The sequence below is a fragment of the Crassostrea angulata genome, chromosome 10, assembly GCF_025612915.1.
Source record: "Crassostrea angulata isolate pt1a10 chromosome 10, ASM2561291v2, whole genome shotgun sequence".
NCBI classification, from domain to species: Eukaryota; Metazoa; Mollusca; class Bivalvia; order Ostreida; family Ostreidae; genus Magallana; species Magallana angulata.
In genome coordinates, this window is record NC_069120.1 from 15,466,036 (window position 1) to 15,481,210 (window position 15,175).

The 15,175-nt window shown below is 35.8% G+C and overlaps 3 protein-coding genes across 3 annotated transcripts; 1 reads left to right on the forward strand and 2 right to left on the reverse strand.

The window, feature by feature from the left end:
- Positions 1-15: 15 nt before the first annotated feature.
- On the forward strand, positions 16-2,953 carry LOC128165908 (ragulator complex protein LAMTOR2-like). The gene is made up of 4 exons (XM_052830850.1): positions 16-178; positions 731-893; positions 2,238-2,327; positions 2,424-2,953. Exons 1-4 carry the CDS (start codon positions 111-113, stop codon positions 2,478-2,480), a joined length of 378 nt encoding a protein of 125 aa, XP_052686810.1. The 5' UTR covers positions 16-110; the 3' UTR covers positions 2,481-2,953.
- A 213-nt stretch (positions 2,954-3,166) lies between these two features.
- LOC128165906 (phosphatidylinositol-glycan-specific phospholipase D-like) lies at positions 3,167-11,768 on the reverse strand. The gene is made up of 24 exons (XM_052830846.1): positions 11,631-11,768; positions 11,497-11,549; positions 10,090-10,168; positions 9,905-9,999; positions 9,695-9,805; positions 9,239-9,287; positions 8,917-8,971; positions 8,498-8,605; positions 8,362-8,389; positions 7,706-7,845; positions 7,302-7,488; positions 7,013-7,143; positions 6,166-6,278; positions 5,943-6,040; positions 5,740-5,853; positions 5,303-5,380; positions 5,044-5,191; positions 4,820-4,875; positions 4,615-4,697; positions 4,174-4,519; positions 3,978-4,065; positions 3,701-3,808; positions 3,531-3,607; positions 3,167-3,435 (listed from the first exon to the last, which is right to left on the reverse strand). The coding sequence occupies exons 1-24, from the start codon at positions 11,716-11,718 to the stop codon at positions 3,325-3,327; spliced, it is 2,544 nt and encodes an 847-aa protein (XP_052686806.1). The 5' UTR covers positions 11,719-11,768; the 3' UTR covers positions 3,167-3,324.
- A 2,521-nt stretch (positions 11,769-14,289) lies between these two features.
- Positions 14,290-15,103, reverse strand: LOC128164943 (uncharacterized; the record flags this gene model as incomplete). Its single annotated transcript, XM_052829055.1, has 1 exon — positions 14,290-15,103. A coding segment is annotated over one exon (663 nt), but the record flags the coding sequence as incomplete, so codon positions are not given.
- Positions 15,104-15,175: the final 72 nt, after the last annotated feature.

Genomic DNA, 15,175 nt, shown 5'->3' on the forward strand with positions numbered 1-15,175 from the left:
ACCAATTGAAAAACACGACACAACCGTGTAAAAACTTATCATGTGACTCGACATGGGAAAGTAAAAGTAGAAGAAACATCCTCATCATCTGCAAGAAATCGTCATTTATCATGTTAAAACCTAAAGCGCTCACACAAGTTTTGAGTCAGGCTAATACAGGAGGTGTTCAGAGCACACTGTAAGTTGAACTATTGGCATCATAAAGTCCCCCGTTGACCCAAACATATAGAATTTGTAAGTTCACTGAATCTCATGGGTGTTAATACATTTAAGAATTTAATGATTTATATTAATTTAACTTTAGAATCTTTTGCAGATCACGATAATTTAACACCAATTGTGATATATTTTAACAAAGAAAAATATAACAGTTTTGCATACTTGTACGTCCCTGATTTTAATCAGATTTGCTTGCAAAATTTGCTGTGGTATTGATAATATATTGATATCATGACATGACAAACAAAATGAATGTTTTGCTCTTTATTAGGTTTATATAGATAATATTTGCAGAAGTAAATATTAAAAAAAAAATTATGTATAATCAATTAATGTCAGATTAAAATATTTGAATAAGTCCCATGTGTCAGTATCTACAATGTGAGTTTGTTAAGGTAAAGCCTAAGTCAGCCTCTGTACTGCATCCCTATTGATCTGAAAGATCTAACAATATCCACTTCATCATTCCTTTTATATTCACAACACAGCTGAATAACATATTTTTTTCTAGACTCTTGAACAATGAAGGTGCCTTGTTGGCTTACTCTGGCTATGGAGACAAGGATGCCGCTGTGACAGCAGCCATTGCCAGTAATGTGTGGATGTCGTACCAGAAGAGTGGGACCGTGGCCTTCAGTGATGACAAACTCAAGTACATTATGTTAGAATGTGAGGTCAGTGGTTTAACTGGTGCATGAAGTACATGTACTATAATATGATGGTATTTTGTATGACTGCGACATTTCTGGTTCTAGAGATAATGTATTTTCACTCAATAATTGTATCCTTTTCTTTCACAGTGTGAAAAAAATTCTAAAGGATTGATAAAAATATTACATTTAGATTTTATATCATGTCGTTACATTTTCTTGTATCCCATACCAAAAAAAAAAGGACTAAAAAGTTATACCTATGAGCCAGCCCTTAAAAAGGTTACAAAAAAGTCATAACTAAGTTAGCACAATTTGGAACCATCTGATCAATTATGGTTCCAAATTAGCATCAAAAAGTTATACCTATATTGTAACTTTTTGCTTAAGTACAAAAAAGTCATAACTAGAGTATAACTATTGACAATTTATTTTTTCCATAAAAATCAAATAGGTATAAAAAAGTTATCAAAAAGTTATAATAAAGTTATCATTTAGGTACAAAAAAGTTACAAATTAAATTTACAGAAAAGTTATCATTTAGGTACAAAAAAGTTATACATATAGGTACAGAAAAGTTATCATTTAGATACAGAAAAGTTATAGATGTAGGTACAGAAAAGTTATACATATAGTTACAGAAAAGTTATCATTTAGGTACAGAAAAGTTATACATATAGTTTCAGAAAAGTTATAGACGTAGGTACAGAAAAGTTATACATATAGATACAGAAAAGTTATCATTTAGGTACAGAAAAGTTATAGATGTAGGTACAGAAAAGTTATAGATATAGTTACAGAAAATTTATCATTGAGGTACAGAAAAGTTATAGATGTAGGTACAGAAAAGTTATACAGTACTGACCAGACCCAACCTAACACCAGAGCAGACCCCAACTAAACCCTGAGTTTACTTTCGGGTTTACTCTGGGTCTGACTTTTGAAAATTTGCGTTCATTCGGGATTTACTTTGGGTCCACTCAGGGTTTATTTATGTTTACTTGGGGTTTGCTTTTGGGGCAATGAAGTGTGAAGCAGACATGTCTTTTATCTTACCATCTGTAATCCCCCCCCCTTGTATATTCCAAATACACATGTAGCGTCTGTTTTCAGGGTCTACTTCTGATCGGGGTTTACTCTCCATGTCCACTCTGGGTTTACTCAGGGTTAATTCTGGGTCTGCACTAATAAACCCAGTGTAAACTCTGAACAGACCTCGAAAATAAACCCAGGGTTTAGTTTGGGTCTATTTTCTGTTAGGTTGACTCTGATCGGTACTGTACATGTATATGTACACTAATTTTTTTGATCAACTTGTATTTTCTAGCTTATAATAAGAGTATGATTTCTATTATACTTATGTTTCAGGAAGGTAAAGTTGCCATTACAAAGGTAGCCAATCTTTTATTGTGCATTTGTTCAAAAGAAAATGTTGGATTTGGAATTCTAAAGGCAAAGGTAAGAGGAATATTCAAGGTAATCATACATATGGTACATATATTATCTTTGCTTCTGATTTAACTAGACTGTAGCTAAGTACATTTTATGTTTTAGATGGAGGCATTAGCATTATATCTTGAAGAACCTTTATCGCAAGTAGCTGCATCTTGACACAGAACATGCTAATTATTTGTCTTAATTAGAAGAATGTGTTCAAGTATTGTCTTGAAAGAACTCTTTAAAAAAAAAAGTTATGAATGTAATTTTGAAATGTCATCTTGGAGCAGAGTTTGAAAATGTATAATTTTTCTGATGCTTAACGCATTATGTTGGGTCTACAGTATATGTCAATTCCATGTTTTATTTCAAAACTTAATATGTAGAATTAAGATGTTATCTTACAATTCATACTGGATTAATGAAGTGTTTTTGTACCAAAATTAAAGAGCATGCATTTGATAATCATTCAATTTGTTTAAAACTCAGGTTTGGAATAGTATACATCATTCAAATAAATTGACATTAATTTCAATTTTAGAACTTTTTTAATATTATTATTACAAGTACAGCTGCAATTCATTTATGAATACTGAATTATGTATTGCTGACAAAAGTACCTGTTTTCATTAAAGGCATTTAGTACATACAGTGTATATTGTTTTGAAACTGGTTACAAACTAAGTACCTGTATTTGTATTGGTAATTGAGAAATAATTTTGACTAGGTCTATAAAATAAACTCATAATACCCAAATATTCTACATTTATTCTATTGTTCATACAATTAGAATCAGCATTTGATTACTACTCTGCCAAAACTTTATAATTTATTTTTTACAATAAGAAGTCAACTAAACGTATTTTTGAGTCCGTTTTTATTCAATGATTGACATATTTACAAAAGTAACAGAGATTGACTGTGCATTTTGTGTAACTGTCAGTGCTGGTCATTATTTGATGTGCTCAACCTCAGTTCTAAGTGAAGTAACCTAACCATACAAGATGTCTAATAAATGTCAACCATCTCCCGGCTTGCTGCCCGTATCAAAAACGTAAACAAAACTTGAGTAGGTTCCAAAGTCTTCTAAAACATCCGCACAGATGGAGGCCGAAACTATCAACTGGGTCTGGAAAGAAAAAGAATAGTTGTCATTTCATGAGAAAGGTTATTCACAAGAAGTGTTGCATGCATTATTTGTCCTCAAGTTTTCTCTTTACTCACCACATTCAACGAGGGCAAAGTGACGAAATTATCTCCAAAATAGTTCTTATCAGACAGGAAGGAGGCATAGGTTCTATCTGCCTGTTCGAAAATGGTCAAGTGTTAAAAAAGACACTTTCTTAGTTTTGAAACAATTTCATAATCATGATAATACCCAGACTGAAAGAAACTTGCGTTATGATCAGGACATGGCGATTGTTTTTTACAATGCCTTTTGGTGACGTTTCCGACCGGAAACTTCTCTCCGCCATGGAACACATAAGTCTTCCCATCAAATACTGTAATCAATAATTATGAATGGTTAACATAAGTATATTATTATATAATGATTAGTTTTGTTAAATTCGTGTCTTAGGAACCAATGTGTTGTGTTGTATCGGGCGTTTTGCGACGTTTTCAAATGGATGCAAGATTTCGAAGTGACACAAAACAACAAATAAGTCTCACCAAGGCTGAACAGATTGGACGGGTCGTCGTTCCGGTAGGGACTTCCAATCAATAAATCGTCGATTTTGTCGCTGTTAACGTCGGCAAACTGTTAAAAAGGACAATATTTTGAATGTCTTTAACGTCTGACTTTTATTCAATGTTTCCTACAGATACTTTAATAGAATATTTAATAATATAGAAGCCCATTAATTACATTAACTCTGAATCCAAACCGACTGTATCGTCGATCACTTTCGTAGTTGGCAATTTCTGTGAGTTGTCCTTTTTCTACTTTCAGAAGTATGACTTTGCCAGCTTGCGTCAATTCGTTCGGTAACGTGAAAATTTCCCCCTCCACATCAGCACCGGGTACCCCCACGGCTAAAACCAATGAACCGTTACCGAAGGGATCGCCAAAGTCAGTGCTCTGACCCGCGAGGTCGTTGGCGTCCCGCCCAGCAATGGACATGTTGGTCATTGGGGAGCTCGTGTCGAAGCTGTACACGTGTAATCTGCCCACGGCTTGTTTGTCCGTTTCAGAAAACCCGGGGCATGATGGGCTGCATGGACAATTTTTGAAAACAAACGTTAAACATCACTAACATTTTATATATAAGTACTACTTTGGATGAGCACCATACACAAGTATACTTACTCTTCGCAAATTCTAAAGTAGGGCTCATTCACTAAAAGCACGCCATTTTTCCCGCTTAATCGCTGACCAAACCAACCATAGGACTACAGAGGGAAAATAATTTTATCACAATTTCCTCCACGGTACAGAATTTGGATATATTTAACAGTCACCCTTTACATGAGGCGACAGTCTGTATACAATTTCTGACATTATGCCCACTCACCTGGTCCCCGTATATCTTCCTTGCCAGAGATTCCACAGGGATGGTAGTACCAGAACCTGGTCACAAAATGTCAACAGTAATTACATGATTTCATGTTGTAGCTCAGTTTAATTCTTGTAAATTTTTAAACGTATGAAGGATTTTGTTTAGCATGAAGATAGACAATCAGACTGGGTGTCATTTTTTTTAGGGGGTGGGGTTATCAATAAATCTTAAAGCTATACTTATGGCCTTGGACTGGAGAATGGCCACCATTCCGTTCTGGGTGAGGTTGCCCTGGCTGTAATGAGGGGTGCCCATGACAAGGTCTGGGTGCCCGTCTTGATTCACATCCACCGCGGTCAGCGAGTAACCAAGATTACAGTACTTGGACTGAAACAGCAAGTACATTTATTGTACATTTAGATATCGATGACTTTCGATCAGTACTGGCCAATTCTTACTGTCTTCAAGCAAACTGGGTTGAAAAATAATAGGTTTTACCTGACAAGTCAGAATGATGTCTGGTTTCTGGGTCCATTTTCTGTCTTTTCCCGTGCCAAAGTATATGTAAACTTTGCCCTGAACAAATTTGACACTTAAAGGTCACCATAAAACGGTGTATTCATATCTATACTGTATACAAAACTATTTTTGCCCCGTGTAATTCTCGCCAAATCACGTTTGTAACGGATTAACGTAGAAAGGAACACTGACCATCCCACAAAGACTTAACTTGTCCATAAAGTTCTAGCCATTTGAATTACGCTTATGAGATCATTTCGATCAGATCAACATAAACCAATGCCCAATATCTCAAAAATCCCTTTCGTTTACTTGAACACTTCAAGTTAAATTTCTTGATAGCTCAATCCTAGGCTTGGGAAACAAGCAAAGCCTATAAAAAAAACCTCTCCCAAATACAAAATATCAATACATACGTTATAGTCCAAGGGACCTGAGTCTCCGTATGAGCTGGCGCCGACCGCCAAGTCCACATTACCATCCAGATTAACATCCAGCAAAGCCACCGAGGACCCGAAACGAGAGTGTTTCTGCAAAGTAGGAGACCCCGATGATATGTGACTAGAGAGTCGTTAAACAAAAAATCCCCCACTATCACAAACCACAGCCAATTGCCTACCTCCTTCTCTCCGTCAAATATTTCGTTATATCCCAGAGTTGCATTATTAATATTTACGCTATCGTAGTAATATCCTTTCGGATATCCATTTTTAGAATCTGAAATCATAAAATTTGATTTTTTTTTTAAGTTATTTAAATGCAAACGTTTTCTAAGTTCGAATTTTCCAATCGGTTTGGTTTTGCTTACAAGTTTGATTTCTCAAAATGTAAGTCTTACTCACTGTAGAGAATGTAGGCCCTTCCCGCCATGATGTTTTCTTTGTGGGAGAATCCTGGAGCTCCAATAGCAACGTCTACGTTACCGTCCCCATCAACGTCAGCCGCGGCAAGGGACCTGGGGATGGATTTTAAAAATCGGCCACGTTTTATCGACTGCTCCGCAACTTTTAACAATTCCCAATACTTCAAACAAGTTGAACAACCATAATAAAATTTCACTAGTAAGAAGTTATTTTAAGACATTTCTTTAGCTGATGAATGATGAACTTATATAAATTTGGTCGTTATATAGTCGTAAGTTCTTTGCGTAAGTCAAGTACACTAGCACTTTAAAGTCAGACTCGGCGTAACGAGATATGAGTATCAACTATCATAGTCTTTCTTAGGCGTGGCAAACGGTTAAATTGGTTAACTAGTCACAGGCAGCAATTAGTTGTTTTCCTCAAACTAAATTGACGCAACGTTATTGGATAAAACGCGTCACGTGAGTGACATCTATATTTCTATAGTCGATAAGAAACAATTCATAGACGGCGACATTGGATCCCTAGCATTTTTCATCATGCAAAGATTTTTATTTTCAATTTATAAATATACAAAATTTTGGTTCCTAAAAATAACCCAGATCACTTTCGCCAAGCCTTCTTTGGATTTCAGTAATAACTGACATGGAGATCTATTTCTGTAGACTTTTAGTAAAGAACCTAATAAGTTTTTTTCTGCAATGTGACAACCATAAAAACCAAATAAAACAATACATAAAAAATTCAATGTTAAAATGTACATGCAAAATGCAATAGTGCGTTTAATAATTCGGTGTAGATTACGTAATAAAACGTTATGACCTACTTTCCCAGCAGAGACCCATAATTTTGGTCCTCAAAAAAGACTCTCCAGTGGTAATCGTCCTTCAGCTTGTTACTCTCAGACTTTGCATCCTTCACTGCACTCGCATGAGATTTCAGCTCTTTTAATCTAGTCTAAAAATGAAAAATAATATTTTTTTATACTCAGTAAATGCTAATGCATTATAAAGCGCATATGGATACATATCAAATGTAAAAATTTGACGCAATAAAACTGCATGTTTTGCTGTCATACATTTACATTGAGGGAGTGACAAAAAACTCTCTAAAACCTTTAGTTTTTGTCCTGGTCTTATGCTGATGCCCCTGTCGGATTTCTCTATCCTGAAGTCTTTGATTGTCAGGTCCCCTGTATAGGGGGTGGTAGTTGGTCTCGGGAGGGTCGGGGAGTGTGACCCTGCCGTGTCATGCTTCTTAGAACAGTTGATGAAAAGGGGGTTGTGTGGGATTTTGCACGCACTAAATTGAAGACGAAAAAAAAATCACAATACGTTTGGGGGGGGGGGGGATACAAATACACGAACATGTATAACGGTCAGATGCTAAGTACTGTATATGATATATAATTATCTATTATTAATATCTATCTTGCTGAAATTATGATTGGTTTTTTTTCGTTATAGATCTCGCAGCTAGTTGCATTTGACTATGTATATGTCTTCTTTTGCCGACTTGCCTGGTGCCGTTTTCGATCATAGTGATGGCGTCGTGCCACATCCTGTTTGTCCATGCCGCCATATCCATTAGGCCGCCTTGGAAATAGTCCATCAGATTGTCTACCAGGAAATCCGTCGTATCCGCTACCACTGTAAACAACTGGAATGGCGGAAAATATATAAACATGAGCTGTTATAATACAATATATACAGGCAATTGTGCCTCGCGTGTTATCACGTGAAATTTTCACGTAAAATTCGTGTGTGAAAAGGACAATCATCATGAATTTTTTTCACATGAATTTCACGTGAAAGGGATTTCACGTTAAAATTGTGTGAAAATTGTGTGAACTTTCACATGAATTTCACGTGAAGTTATTTCACGTGGCGTTATTTCACGTGAAATTCACTAAAAAATTCCAAGTGATTTCGGATGAAATTTCACGTGAAAGTCACGTGAAACTCATTTCACGTGAAGCTCATTTCACGTGAAGGTCACGTGAAACTCATTTCACGTGAGGCACAGTTGGCGCGCTCTCTCTCTCTCTCTCTCTCTCTCTCTCTCTCTCTCTCTCTCTCTCTCTCTCTCTCATTATACAAATTCGACGTTCTGTGGCATTCAAATGAAAACCATTTGTGCTCCACAGTAAATTGGGTCTTCCATCCATGGCCTTACCTCAGCATTTCCCGTAATTTCTGCATACCTAAAATATATTAATTAAATGTAAAGAGTTTCTGTAACTGCTAAAAAATAGGTGTTATGTATACATGATACTTCATTTGTATACTAGAATAAATAAGACAGTACTCACGCCGTAACCAGAGCGAGTGCTGAACACGACTCTATTAACGACTTGTCGATTTGGACGGAACCATAAAACTCCTTGTAAATTTCATACAGATCGTCAGTAGGGACGTACCTGTAAAATGGTTATTCAATTAATGCTTTCTTTGCAAGTTCATAGTAATATGAAGGTAACGAGCAATGTAGTAGGAATCACAAGGGCTAGTCGAAGAATCTCGAAACATGCAGTACTGTAGTCAGAATCTGAAGGGAACGTTCCTTTACTATTCTATCTCACTTAAACCTTATTAACCATTAAATCGATAATATGTTGTCCTACATGGATAACCCTTAAACTCATGGTATTCTCAAATCAATACGATATGAGTATTAAAGATGAATACTATAAACAGTCTTCAAAAAACACAAATGAAGAGGAATCCTTACCATTCGTCAATTTCGTCGAAAACACTTAGAAGGTACACAACGACAATGTCTCCACCTAAAACCAGAAGACAACAACACAGCTGATATATTGATAACATTGGCAATGTGCTGTTATGATGAACACAGGAGTTGTAACTAAGTTGAGGTTTGTATGTGTCTCATATTTCTTGAAATGCCATTTTTAACACGCGTACGTTTCTCTAACTTATTTAAGATAGAATCTACAGTGTCTTTCACAAATATGATAAGCTCATGTTAACCGCAGAAAGCCACTCTTCAAAATATTAAACACCTATTGCTATAGAATTCTCAGTAGTCATACCAAAGTTGCCTGCTTTTCTTGCTTTATGGACCGAACCGTGGAAGTTTGTCTAGAATAAAGATTTAAAATATTAAAAAGAAAAAAGTGAATAATTTTAGCAAAAATCTATGTAATTCTTATTACTCATAATTATGAATATGCGAGAGAAGATGAATAAATGAGATGTAAATTTATACAGTCAAATGCTTTCTTTGTCGTTTATACGCGCTGTAATCATACATGTAGTTATAATCATTGTAGAATTTTAAAGATATATATTCTTTTCTTTAAATAATTCCCTGTTTCAAATGAGCGCGATCCTCTACTTAAAATTTGAGCTCCTGGTTGAAATGGGACCAGCTGGTATGAAGACGTCCGTAATAAATAGAAGTTACAGACAAGCAAGCGGGCGCAAGTTTCAGCTCAGGTGAGCTAGAAACCCAGATTCAAGATTTACATATTGTAGACATAACATACATATCCCATCGTGGAGAGGAAGCCCTGCTCTACGCCCAGACTTGTCCACAAGGAATCGGAAACCTGATTAGACATCATGCCCATCATGAAAGAAAACAACTGCTCAGTCGCCTGAAAAAAAATGTTGTTGTGGAATTGTTGTCAAAAAGCAAAATTTACTCGCACTGCTCGTTTCAAATTTGTGTCACAATGATATTGGGGTCTACATACCTTGTCCCATGGCTTCGGACGTTTATTTATGTAGTTGATGGTCGCATTCAAAAATGGACCTGATTTAGTGTCATCTGATATGTTCGAAAACATCCCTAGAAATAGTGAAATAAAATATACAGTAGCGTTCTTTTTTTCTTTTTTTACTTTTCTAGATTTTTTTTAACATATCTCCATTAACTTACCAAATTCACAGAGTTCATTGTAATACGCGTCCGGGTACGGGGTTCCACCGAAGAATGCTGTCTTATGCTGATTGATTATCTACAAAATGTTACTCAAATAGCCAAAACTGATGCATATTAACATGTAACTGTATATAATTGACAATTTATTACATATCAACATGCTCATCTCTACATGAATGAATAGAGAAACGACTTCCTATGAGATTGGCCCGACAGACTTGTGTAAGGATACCGAATTCCAATATAGTTTCTCCCGCTCATCTTCGCTAGCCAAGGGTTTTCCACTTCGCTCCCCATAGACTGTTTATGGGGAGCAAAGTGGACCGAAAACTCTTGGCTAGCGAAGATGCCCCTGCAGCTGAGCTAATTTGTATAATATATTCAGATAAAATATAATATTGAATATATAGTAATGCACCATCCATTTCATTTCAATCATTTAAATTTGGAAGGGGCAGCGATTTTCATGAGTTGCGCAATATTTTACATTATGACACAACTGTGAAAGTAAGATCTTATTCTAGAGATATGTATTGTCAAATTATTTTGAAATATGGACTTAGATATTTTAGCTTCACCAATTTTAAAATTCAACCCGTCATTTAAGAAGGTGGCGACATTACAGAAAATAAACGGGTTATATAAAAAAATTTCTGCAATGATCGCTACCTTCATAACCCGCATAAATCATCAAAGAAAGTGTTTCATTGTTTATATTAACATATTTCTTTTAACGAATGAATTAATTATTATGAAAAGTAAGTAAAATTCACTAAATTACTGTTTATGTACATTTTTATAAGTACGTTAGTTAAAAGAAACAGCCAAATCGTCTCCTGTGAGACTTTGAGTCTGACATCATCATGATTATTTCGTGCAGTCCGTGGTGTTTTTTTTTTAGGTCGCTGTAGGTTTCGACTAATCGATAAACAGGGCATGTTAATTTCATTTCTGTCAGTTTCTTGTCAGTTTCAGCCGCTGAGATTTCGACCAATAGATATACAGGGCGTGTAGATTTCAGTCTGGCTGTTTCTCTAGAGTTATAAATTAGAATCATTTTAACAGAAGCTTGGACTTTGGGTAGTTGTGTCAAACAGCAATGTGGGTTGGCCCTGTCTATTTCATTGCTGGCCACTCGGCCGTAGCTCTTTGAAATCAACAAGATTTGTCTGGATTTGAGCTAAGACTACGCAATAGGTATATTTCACTTCAAACCAGCGCCATATTTCACTAGGTTTGACGCAAGAAATGGATAGTTACATACTACCGAAAGTCCAAGGTCTTGTTAAAATGGTATTAACTATAAGTTTCCGTAGAAAATAGAGGAAATAATACTTGGTAAATGTAAATATATACATGTACTATAGTAAACAAAAATGTTAGTAATTTGTCTTTTTCGTCTACCTGTGAATAGTTCTTCTCTGGTTCTGGATCAAAGTATCGTAGAGCATGCTCGGCTACAAAGCAATAGTATAAATTATGTCCTTTATTATTTTTTTTAATTTAGTTATCAAGTCAACAAATGTCTATGATCTTACCCAATGTTAATTGCGTCACAATGCCAGCACCTTCCGTGTCATAAAAGAAGAGAAAACATGCAAAGCAGACGATGCTCAAAGCCTTCATCTTTCTGTTGTAGTTTGTGTCCGTGATTTAATCGGACATAAATAATGTAGGTAATCTACACAGATAATTCGGCATGTGATAGAGGATGTCTAGGGTAGCTTGATCTTTTATAGTTTTATCAAATGTAACCAAGATTTCTTTCATCTCTCTGATAAGAAAACGATGTCAACAATACATCAATCTTTATAATTAAGATTAGATCTTAGATCCGCTCACTACACTAAGTGGGTCTAAAATCTAATTTTAATTAGATTGACAATACATGTACTTAGAATGGCCTTCAATGCTAATGGTCTTCAATGTATATCTATATTTAGTTATTTTGCATAGAAAAGAAAAAGGTAAAATATATATTACACATATGAAGGGTGGATTATTCGTTCAATAGAGGTCAGAAGGTCAAGGGACTGTCCTTCGAATTCGTTGGTACATATTTTGTCAATCTTGTGATTTACATGTATATCTATGTTAAGCTGATAACCTATTTTTAACTTGGCTATGTTAGATCATTGAACGGTCATATGTAAATAGGATAATTCCAATTTATTTCTTATTTGTTTTTCCCTATCGTATCGCATTTAAGTTCACAATCAGATTGTTCCCAATTATTAAATCTGATTCTTCATTTTCTCAACAAATGGACACAAGTTATATTAGTTCAGTGTCCAGAATTCAGAGTAGTCTGGGCGATAAGTATTGGTGATGTTAAACAATACCAGGTATATGAAATATGACAGTCATTACAGAACCATTTTAACAAGAGCTTGAACTTTGGGTAGTTGTGTCAAAGAGCAATGTGACGTACATTGTAGGCCTGTCTATTTCACTGCTGGCCACTCAGTTATGGCTCACTGAAATCGACAAGATTTGTCTGGTTTTGAGCTAAGACTACGCAATCGGTACATATTTAGCCTGAAATCGCGTCATTTTTAAATTGTTTTGAGGCCAAATAGATAGATACATCCAACCGAAAGTCCAAGGTCTTGTTAAAATGGTTCTATGTCAACAGTTTCAAAGAATGACGCAAGTCTAAATTCACTTGCACTAAATAACGCGAACTTGTTAGTAATGTCATTCTCCGTATATACTTGAGCGCTAATAAATATATATATATTTACATTATCCAGTGTCTTTGCCTGTGATAACACTACGTATCGATTTTGTACTATATAACTCATAATACAAATGACGCTAAATTGAGGCGCCAGCGGGTTTTGTTTATTTATATTTAAATATTTAATCGTACGATGGCCTAAAATAATATAAATATAAGTAATAAGGAATCATTCTTTGAATATTATGAGGTGATAATTTCGGTCGGGGCGTGATCAAATCTATCATAAAGCCCTTCGGGCTTTAATGGATTTGATCACGCCCCGGCCAAAATTATCACCTCATAATACTCAAAGAATGATTCTTATTCCTTATTTATGTACATTTGTATTATTATATAAATACATGTATATTGTTTAACGACGGGCCGCCCATATTCGTCAATCGGCATGATATAGAAATTGAAATTATGTCTAGAAGATGACCAAAATCAGAGGTATATCATGTTAAACGATCAAAGAATAACAACCAGAAGTCAGCTGTGTGTCTCAATAGTCACTCAGGTTTTATACATGCCAGGAAAAGCCATCAACGCTGAAGTCTTTTCCCATCAACTTCACATTATTATACCCCCGCAAAAGTTTGGGGGTATATAGGAATCACCTTGACCGTCCGTCCTTCTGTCCGTCTGTCTGCCTGTGCAATCGTGTCCGATCAATATCTTTTGTACGGAGAAACATTTGAAGTTCAAACTTCACACAAAGATTGCTTATGACCTGGCGGAAAAGTGCAAAACTCGTGTCCAGACTTTATCTTTCTTATTGACAAACATTGGAAGTTTACTCACACAAAGATTGCTTATCACTTTAGGAGGTGTCATGAATTTGACCCAGGTTCAGTAGTGCAGGTCGAGGTCATAGTTAAAAACGCATATTTCCTGTCCAGGCCATATCTTGTATTGGAGATTGATTAGAAGCTAAATTTTGTCACAAAGATTGCTTGTGACACTTAAATATGTCCTGATGGTGAGCTTTGATCATTTTTGCAAGTCTAAGGTCACTTTAAGAAAATACATATAATACATCTATTACTTTCCAATAGAGAAAAAGCTGGTATTTGAGTTATTATATTTTCGTAGTGGGGTATCATTTGTAAGCTTGCTCACAGTACCTCTAGGTTTTCATTTAAATCCGTCTCCTTATACACAACGTTTGCATTTATATACGCATCAGAACATTGACACGCGCAAACAGTTTTGTGTTTTACTCCGAACGATTCATATCAGACGTTATGGTAATGGTTGTCATGTATACAGAAGATATTGTCAAATTGTAAATCTGGAATTAGCAGAATGGCTGCAAATATGAAATTTACAATATGACAATACATTTAAGTGCTATACTGTATAAGTACTTGATAATATACCATCACTATTCCAAAACCACACACTACTCAATAAATCGTAATTTAAAAATCTTAGATATATTCCCTGCAATCAATTGTAAAGACAAGGCAATGTATCAATATAATGTTTTAATTTCTTTTTTCTAAATCAGACCACGGATATGTTTCAAGTTCAAAGCAAAAAAATCACAAACAAGAAATTTGATTTTAAAATTTCGGTATACACTATGATCCATGTCATTGACCATTTTCAATCGAACGTCTTCTAGCCGTCCAGTTTCCAGTGTTTACTCCAGCCCTGCCTCCAGCCCCGCCCCCTACTCGACGTGCTGTTGGTCCTGTTCCTGCTTCCACCGCCCCATCGTCCGTTTCCACCCTTCTGACCAAACCTCCGGTTCCCGCGCGCACCTGCCTTGCCGTGTCCTTTAACATGTTCCTTATTCCACCATTTGTGTTCCTTTTTCCACCATTTAGGTTTAAAAACCTTCTTTTTATCATCGACAGTCCAATGTTTTTTGTCTCCTTTGTTCTTCTTCCCCCATCTTATTCTATTTGTGCCGTTTTTTCCTTGGAGTTTGTGCTTCAATATAGTGTTATTTTTTTTGCCTTTGTTTTGCTGAATTTTATGCAACACACCTGATTGAACAGATTCAGCCACTGGGAGAAGAAATCCGGATGACGACGAGGCTAGTTCGAACCCAGAACTCCATAGCGTGTTTAGCACTGATCCAATATCCCCGACAACAGCTAGGAACAGAACAGTAACTATACAGTGGTGATAGATATTCATAGCTCTTGCCCAGCGTATAGCGACAGCACAGGCAGCTGTCCAGACCATGTCCAATATATAGAGATCCACAGAAACCCCGCCCATATCTACTGAATGTAGTTGGGAATCCGCACCAGTTACGTGTAACTTATACTGTTGTCACATAAAATAGTTTAGTTCATGTTAAAACAATACAGAAAGTGTTCGTGTTTCTAGGTCATAAAGTAAATA